The sequence below is a fragment of the Fukomys damarensis genome, unplaced genomic scaffold (genome assembly GCF_012274545.1).
Source record: "Fukomys damarensis isolate Sample0158 unplaced genomic scaffold, DMR_v1.0_HiC HiC_scaffold_9, whole genome shotgun sequence".
Lineage (NCBI taxonomy): Eukaryota > Metazoa > Chordata > Mammalia > Rodentia > Bathyergidae > Fukomys > Fukomys damarensis.
The window spans coordinates 20546958-20556303 of record NW_022900921.1 but is presented as its reverse complement, the minus strand read 5'-3'; the positions used below and the strand labels follow the sequence as shown (position 1 = coordinate 20556303).

The 9346-nt window shown below is 44.2% G+C and overlaps 1 protein-coding gene and 1 long non-coding RNA gene across 5 annotated transcripts in view; one reads left to right on the top strand and one right to left on the bottom strand.

The window, feature by feature from the left end:
* The window catches only part of Slit3 (slit guidance ligand 3), a 552271-nt gene extending 545111 nt beyond the window's left edge, over positions 1–7160 (top strand). For both annotated transcript variants that reach the window (XM_010622214.2, XM_010622217.3), the window contains one exon: positions 2482–7160. In XM_010622214.2, coding sequence (XP_010620516.1) covers positions 2482–2717 — 236 coding nt within the window. In that variant the 3' untranslated portion in view covers positions 2718–7160. The remainder of the gene's footprint in view (positions 1–2481) is intronic.
* Positions 1–9346, bottom strand: part of LOC104860888 — a 106085-nt gene that overhangs the window by 32339 nt on the left and 64400 nt on the right. The window lies entirely within an intron of this gene.

Genomic DNA, 9346 nt, shown 5'->3' with positions numbered 1-9346 from the left:
TATATATATGTTATATACACAGTAGACTACTACTCAGTCATGAAAAGGATGAATTCCTGTCACTTGTGACAATATTGATAAATCCAAAGGACATCACATTAAGTGAAACAAGCCTAACACCAATATACCAATATTCAATACTGTATGATACACTTCTGTGTGGAATCTAAACAAGCTGATCTCAGATTTAAATCGTGGAACTGTGTTTACCGGTGCCTGGGGAAGGGAGGGGAAAGGGGTGACAGGGAGATACCGGTGTTCTGTTGCACAGGAGGGTGACTAATTAGCATGCGTATTTCAAAATACAATAGATCTTGAATCTTCTCACCACAAAGAATTACGTTTGAGATGAAGATAGGGCAATCACCCTGATTTGATCATTTCACAGTGTAAACTGGAACAAAACATCACACACTGTACCCTGTAAGTATATGCAATCTTTGTGTCAAAATACAATTTTCAAAAACTAAGTACAAATAACAAAAAAAGTTAAAGATTCTTGACGTGTAGACTTTTAACAAAGGAGAAACGAATTTAGAGGTGAAATGCGCCAGTGTAGAAAACGATCCCCTGGGGGCCTCTGGAGGGAGGCGGAGTGAGCAGTCAGGTATTCTTGCTCCTCCTCACCTCCTCTTGCTTTCTTTTGCATTTTGGTCCTTGGATACCGTGACACTGCAAACATTCTTCTCAGGTGTGTCTGACCTGTGGCCCATAAGCCACTTGCCCACTTTATTTTTTTAGTTTTATAATAACAAATACAAAAGTTTTACTACTGATAGAGATTCATTATATATTTTATATGCTGCCCAAGACAATGCTTCAGTGTGGCCCAGGGAAGCCATATGTTAGAGATACCGGCTACAGTCTCTATGCAGACCTCCTCCTGCCACTGGATCAACAGAAGACAGGTGCTTGGTGTGAGCCATGCTCATAAACTGAAGTTCACTTCCCCCACTAGTGGTCCTTTTTGTTGTCCGCTTTTGGGTTGGGCTCCAAAAAGGAAAATTAAAGTCATGTTAAAATTAAAATGGTCCTATCTCACCTTGCAGGTTGTTAGCCCTGCGTGCACACTGTCACCCTGTCACTTGTACCCTGTCGCATTTCATACCCAGACAAAATACTGTTCTTAGCCAAAACTGCTCATTTAAAAAAAAGTTAAGTACTCTATTTTGCAATAATTTCGGAATCACAGAACAATCATAGGTGTAGTATAAACAGCTCTCATATTCCCTTTGCCTTGGCTTTCGTTTTATGCGGTACTGGGGATGAAGCCCAGGACCCTGTATGTGGTTGGTGAGCACTGTACCACTGAGCTATATCCCCACCTCTGTCCTCCTCTGATGTCCCTAAGAGCCTATGAATTAATAGGTCAGTGCGTCACCATTTTCCAGTCAAGGAAGTAGACTCTGGGAGAACAAATAAGCTGTCCTGGCTGAGGATCCTGTGTGCAAGTCCACGGCCACCCTACGCAGTGCCTTGTTCCAGACCTTCTCTCACAGTCGTGAGGACAGTAGAGAGCGGAAAGTGAAGAATATTCGGGCAGACCCAGGGGCTCCCCCTTCCTGGCCCCCTCTAGTTTTTTTCTAGAAGTTCCAGAAAAGTTCATCCCTTAGTTCCTTCCCACCTCATCCGCTCTTGCTCCTTACTCAGACTGCACGTCTACAGCAACTTCCTAGAGAAGCCACCCTGGCTCCTGGCCCAGGTCACATTCTGTTGCTATGTTCTCTTACATACATATGTCCCGGGCCGGGGATTTAGCTCTGTGTCACGCGCCTGCCTCGCAAGCACAAGGTCCTATAATAAGATTGATCTCCATTACTGGAAATAAATATGTCCCTTTCATCATAGCATCTACCTCAGTTTCTCATTACAGATATAGTCACTTAAATGATCCTATCATTAGTGTCCAGATTGTAGACTGAGAGAGACAGGTTACTGGGAGTACTGGGGTTTGGGGCAAACTGAGCATCTCCTGCTATATCCAAAGCACTGTCTGCCCATCTTTGCAGTGCAAAGCAGGCTCAGCCTTTCCAGATGTCCTGGTTTTCAAAGTAGCCAGAAATCCAAACTCTCAAGTGAAACCCCTTGATTTTTAAAATGGTGGCATTTTGTTTACTTCTTTAAGAGTATGTAAGGCAATTAAAACTTGCCTAGGGATGGGATTTAGCTTACGATCTGATAGGCTGTCTCCTCCAGTCTAGACTTTAAGCTCCTTGACAGAAAGTTACAAGCCTGTTCCCACTGCCATTGTCTTCCCGGGGCTTCACTGTAAGTCTGGTGAACCCGGCACAGAGGAGGCCCCTAACGTGTGTGAACAGTGGAATGGATGGATGGGTCGGTGAGTGGATAGAATGCACAGACAGACAAGGGAGTAAGCACCCGTGGTCATCAGATCACACGCGTTTCAGTCATGCCACCTAGGACACACTCACGCCCGCTGCACCACCAGTACCATAACGCTCCCTCTTCTGCCCTCTGCAGAGAATCCGTGTCTGGGGGAGGTTGTCCGAGAAACGATTCACCGTCAGAAAGGTTACGCATCGTGCGCCACAGCCTCCAAAGTGCCCATAATGGAATGTCGTGGGGGCTGCGGGCCCCAGTGCTGCCAGCCCATCCGTAGCAAGCGACGGAAATATGTGTTCCAGTGCACGGATGGCTCCTCATTCATGGAAGAGGTGGAAAGACACTTAGAGTGTGGTTGCCGCCCCTGTTCCTAAGCCCCTCTGCCCGCATGCCCACCCACTGCCTCTCAGACTCCAGCTTGGTGGGGTTCGGGACAGCCACGTGGGCCCCCTATGAGATTCAGAATGAAGGAGAGAAAGCTGGAGAGGAAGAGAAAAAAAGAGAGAATATTAAGTATATTGTAAAATAAACAAAAAATAGAACTTATTTTTATTATGGAAAGTGACTATTTTCATCTTTTATTATATAAATATATCACACCGTCTGAGTATATGTACCATATAGTGAGTTATTTTTACTGTTTTGTTTTGTGATGTGTATTTGTCGTGTTTTTATAAACAGCTGTTTTAAAATTTTAAGACAAATAAGACTAATAAAAATGGTTTAAACAAAAGGATAAGAATAAAGAAATGAAAGCCTGTCTGAGGATGTAGGAGGAAGCTTTGATGGTGGTGAAGCAGTCGGAAAAGGACTCAGAGGAAGAGGGAGAAGGAAGATTGCTCTTGGTTTCTTGTTTGTAACTGCTTTTTTTTTTTCCTCTCTCTTCCCTAAAAGCACCCAGTCTTTAAGGGCTCTGGTTGTCTCTACCCAAGACACCTATTGCTTCCAGGAGAAAGCAGCCCTGGCCTTCCTGAATCTCGCCACGGCTCGAAACAATTGCTTTCTGCCAGCCGTGGGCATACTGCAAGGTCTGGGACCACAGGAAGACCTTTCCTCCTTCCTGAGTGGCCCTGATTTATGTTAGCAAACTTACTTAGACCTTGCCAAACACTTAATCTGAGCCTATTTCATCAAATCCTACAGTAGCTCTTCCTGAGCCAGGGATTTAGCTTAGTGGTACCACCACCTACCATGCAAGGTCCCGAGTTCCATCCCCGGTACCAAAAAGAAAAAAAAAAAAAAAGCTGTCTTTTCTCTTGAGTGAGGCAAAGGAAGAAGACAGGGGTCATGCAGCTTCCTCGGGCCCTTCCTCCCCTCGCCTGCTGATTTCACGTTGGAATGAACACCAGGAGAGCAGTCAGAGGCTGGCATGAAAAGGGCCAGGAGCCAAGCCTCCCGAGGGCCCTCAGATGTCCAAGAGGTGGCCTCAGGCTCCTGATCACCCAGGCCACCATCACAGCAACGAAGACCAACTGCCCATCTGCAGCACTTTCCAATGCGCATCTGAACTATACTTCACTCACCCGCTGCCTCTCTGGGGAGAGTAGACAACAAGTCCTTTTTCCTAGCTAAGGAAACCTAGGCTCTGTAACTCGCTGTAAACCACCCATCTGATAAGTGGAGGACCCAGAACTGGAATGCAAACCCAGAGCTCTAGATTCTTCTCCAGACTGCCTGAACACAGGAGATTTGGGTAGGTTAAGGTCATCACCTAGCCCTAAATTAAAAGGAAAGCAGATGCTTTGCCTAACCTTTTCCCCTGCTCTTATCTGTTTTATTCATTCTTTGTTCTACCTCCCTCTTAAACAGAAAGATAGTAGATAGGAACAGGGACTTAGGTATCTAAGAAACATGAGCAAAGGCCTTGGTTTTTTTTTGTTTTTTTCTTTCAGTACCAGGGATTGAACTCGGGTCCTTGTGCTTGTGAGGCAGGTAGTAGAACCAATAAGCTAAATCCCCAGCTCTACAAAGGCCCTGTGCTTAAATGACCTTCTCGGTCCCTGTCTTCCCATTCTCTCTTCCACCCTCATCTGCCCCCAGACTCTTACTCAGTACAGGAGCTCAGCTGCTCCCACATCCCTGGCTATCATCACCCACCCTTCCTTTCCCAAGAGCCTCCGCGGCTTAAGACTCAGGGAGGACAGTCTGGGATCTTTTGGCTCTGAGTGTCCCCAGAGGAACCTAGTTGCTTTGTGGAGACCAATGGTGGGCCAAAGACTCAAGGCAAAAAGAAGGAAGAAAGAAAAAAGGGAAGATAGGGGAACAGGCAAGGTGAAGACAAGCAGGGAGGGATTTTCTGGAGAAATTTACTTTAAAATCTGCATGTGGATATGTATTATGCTCTGGGTACTGTACCTTATTATGGATTTGTTCATAGATTTATTTAGCATTGACAACGTGATATGAGAATTGTTCTATTTACTATATTTATATACATTCATTCAATTCTCAAAACAATCTTGTTAAAAACATTACTGATCCACTTTACAGTTAAGCAGACTGAAACAGAGAAGGTAAGAAATTTACCAAAGAGAAGATACTAAGAAATTTCAGAGCTAAGATTTGAATCTAAGATATCAGGCTCCAGAACTTGCTGACTCAACCACTAAATCACTCTGCTTCCTCTGCGGGACAAACATATCCCACCTTTAAGGAATTATATACAGTGTGAGGTAGAAACGGTGATGAAAATGGACAATTATGAGTTCCCCAATGGCAGTTTAAAGAAGAGAAGTGCTGTCTAGAGGAGGAAATTTCCAGTCTTGGGCCTTGGAGGATGAACAATTTGCCAGGAGCAGAAAGGGAAGTTGAATTTTCCCTGGATCAGCCTAATAAAAAACACTAAAATGTGAGAGGGAAAAAAAAAGTCCAGCTTGTTAGGGGAGCAGCCAGAGGTCCTGGGTGGCAGAAGTACAAGATGCACGTTGGGAAACAGAAATGGGGTAGATGTGAAGGTGAGGGGTAAAGCACACACAGCTGGGAATGCCAGCCCAGGCCACAGAGTGTTTCAGCGAGGAAAAACAAGGCAAGCTCTGACTGAAAGAACTGGTAGCAAAGTAAAGGTTAATCTCTAACACCCAAAATGGCCTCGGGGCTCCTGCATGTTCCCTCTGTGGCTAGAAAACATATTTCAAAGTGGATCCCAAGTCTTCTTGGCAGCTGAGAAGCTCAGCCCTGCAAAGGTTGAGCTAGGATCTGGCCAACACCCGTCCCATCCCCCATCCCCCTCCAGCCCAACCCAGCCAGGCCAGGTTGACCTAATCCTTATTCTCCTACCTACACCTTTAACCCTCTTCTCCCCACCCAGTGCAACGTCCAGGCAGCCTGCCACTTCAAGAGCCTTACTTACCCAGGGCCACTGGCATCCTGGGAGGACTCACCAGACTAGTGGCTTTCTTTCTGCTTCTCCAAGGATCTCAAAGCCTCCCTCTTCCACTTACCTTCTAGGCTCATTACTGAATCTACCCATTGTCAGCTAAAACAGAAAAAAAATCAGCTCTGTCTTAGTACAGCTTGCAGTGGGTAGATTTTGAGCCTTCCCCTCAATTTTGCAAGCGTTAACTTTAAGAAATGTCAAGTACAAAGAACATTTTGTAAAAATCCTTCCCAAAATGAAGTATCTCCAACAAAGTTAAAAACTCAATATCTTCTTGAATGGCCAGAATTCTAAGAACAGAAAGCCACGTGGACAGGAAATCATCTGTTGGTTAATTTGCACCCTGAAAAGATGGTGTAGTGTGTGTGTGTGGGACACACATGTGCAGAAGGGGCCACTCAGCTCTAGTTCCCTTGAGCAGCATCAGGAAGGGGAAAAGTCCCTCTCAGATTCACATGAAGGCCCCTCAAGTAGCTGACAAAATGATGTATTTAAAAGCGCTGTAAAATATGACTAAAAACCTTAAATGTAAGATGTTGTTATTGTTACTGTTGTTGATGCTATTATTGACATGCCAAAAAGCCCTTTTAAAAGCTAATTTTGCCTTTTCAATCTCATTCATTACAAGGGATCTGATACTTCAGAAAGATTAAGAAAAGACAAGGGGGAAGGAGGGGAGGAGGCAAGGGGCAGACCTTCCAGGACCAGAGAAAAAAAGGAAAATAGCACTTGGATGATCCTCAGATGATCAGGACTGGCCAGGTCAGGAATTGAGGCAACTGTACTGTGCACCAAGACAAAGCTATCGCCAGGCTAGACCTGAAAGCCAGACAATCACCGTTTACCTCTGCTGGGAGAAGAAAGCCAAAACAGCAAGTGACCTGACAGGATCCCAGGTACTTCAGCTGGAAGAACCCAGTGGGTCACCTGGGGTAATAAAACAAATAGTGACTGTATCACAGGCCAAAGTCATGCAGTCAGCTAATTAATGTCAGAGATTGAGAGACCTAGGTGTCCACCCAGGCAAAGTTCTCCTGTTATATCATAGTGGGCATCCAGGCAGAGAGGAGCCTAGGATAGACCTTGCAGCTCAAGAGGGTCCTCCATCCTCCCTAGTACATATCTCCTGGCGAACCCTCAAATGGCCAAGAAGCTGGAGGCAAATCAGCTTTGATGGGATCATGTTTTCCATGTGGGTTAAACAGCACCAACCAAAACAGCCGGGAACAACTGGTTAAAGATCCCAGCTATCAGGACCAATAAAGGCAGAATCGGGCATTTGGCAATGCTTATTTCTCTTAACAATAGATTCAGTAGGAAAATTTTAAGACTTTTTAAAAGCAATGTGATAGTGCCCCTTTCCCGGAATGGAATAATGTGCATTCTTTTTCTCAACAGATTGTCATATTCTGATATCATTTAAATAAATGGGTGAGTCACAGAGGAGTTACACAATGCTGTTGTGAATACTTTAACTCAGCCCTGCTGTACGTGTTTTATTTTCATCCCTGACTTTCATATTCTCCGGGGCAGGGGTAAGTGAACCTATGGCATGCTTGCCCCAGCCCGCTGTTATCACTGAAATCTCTCAAAGATTTACCATCACTGCCCTAGGGCAAAGAGTTCATTCTCAGGTTCTGGGCAACTCTCTTGCAGAATTACAGGCACCCCTCTCCTAAGGACCAAGTTTCATTCCTGGGACTTGGTCAATTAGGTTATTACATGAATTTGGCCACTAAATGAGGAATTGTACATAGTAGGTACATTATAATATTCAACACACAAAAAATGGTCAAAGAAAACTCCACCTTGGTGACTTTGTATTTGCATGACTCTTACATGCAGTACTGTAATACATAAGATAACATAAAACTATAATACTGTACAATACAATCAGCAAAAATTATAGTACTGTATAAACAAGGTGCCCTGAAGCTCTATAAGCAAGATGTATGGAACAGTACTAAAAAAGCAGTCATTGAACAGGTGGATCATTAAATGAGGAATATCTGTGGTTGAAAAAAATCAATTTCTTAGACCATGAAGTGAGAAAAATGGATCCAGAGATCACCAGAGACAAAGGAAAGAAGATCCAACATACGGCTTAGGGTCTGCAGGGGTTTATACAGCTGCAGAACGGATGACAAGAGTCATAGGAAAGAAACCCACTCTGGCTTGAGGAGTGCCTAATTAGCTTCCCTCCTTCATTCATTCCTTCAATAAACATTTATTGAGCATATATGATGTGCTAGGTATTGTTCTAGGCATTTGATCAAGACAAAGTCCTCATTCTCCTGGAGTATAAACTTTAACTACAGGGTGTGGGCCAATCAACAAAGGCAGTGATAGCAGGTAGATATAAATTCACTTCAGACAACAAAGTGAAAGAGACATAACAGAATGACTTTTCCCAATGACGTAAATGGAGGCCTCTCTGAAGAACCAGGACATGGGGGTGAGGTAACATGCCATGAAATAAAAGCAAAAAGGAGCCCGACCACTCAGCACACACTAGACACCTGCCATCAGAGGAGTAACCTCAGCATCTCAGCAGGCAAGAGTGGATGACAAGGGTAAGAGTACTCACCTGGCAGCCTCAATCCTGGGGTGCCCTCGGAAGGCCATGGATGTGCCGAGTGAGCACTGTTATAGGTACTGAGGCTGGCTGGAGATCACCTTTGCGTCCCCGACAGCAAGCTTTACATGTCCCCTGTGGAAGGAAACCCCACTGACAGTAAAACGCTGGCAGGCAGTAAATGCACCGAGTGCTCCAAAAAGGGCCAGACCTAGGGCTGTGGGCCTGTGACTTCTTCTCTATGGTCTTCCTTGACCAAGGTGGCCACACAGGCCAGGTGCCCTGAGCCCCCAACAAACATCCATTTGGTGTTAGTTAGACAACTTCTAGTGTAAATGAACCTGAAATGGGAAGGACGTCCCTGCCAGGAACCCTCACCTCCTTTTTCTTTATTAGTACCTGTTTACATTATAAAACAATTATACTCCTTGTGGAAAGATGATACGTGTACATAACACATTCTCAATTCTTGTTTTTCATTCCCTTCCCCTCCCTCTCCTTCCCCTTCCATCTCTTGATCTACTTCCCTTTTGGCAAAAAAAAAACTTTCTCCCTACCTGCCATTATCTTTTTTATTTTTGCCTTCATTTATATTTTGGATTTCTCCTATAAGAGAAACCACACAATATTTTTTTTCCTTTTATTGAGGTTATTGGTACAATCTAGGTATACAATACAATTACATTCATCATTGGGATTCTGTACCTTTACATAATAGGTCTTGATTCTCATTTTTCCCCTTGTCCCTGCCCTCCCTTCACCCCCTCCTCCCCTCCCCATTTACAAACACTTTATTTCCATTTTTTCAGTTTCTCATATTTCTTTCCTCTCCCTTATTACCTTTCCCCCACCCTTCCCACTTTCCTTACACCTTTAGCCCTTTACTTCCTATTTCACATTATTAATTATCTCGTTAGGATCCTGTGTACTATTGTAGTTTTTCACACCAAAGAAACTATTCCGTATTTCAGTTAAAGAAATCTCCGTATGAACATTAAAAATAGGGAATCCTAAAATAAAACTAAAAAGGAAAGTAAAAGAGAAAAGGCAAT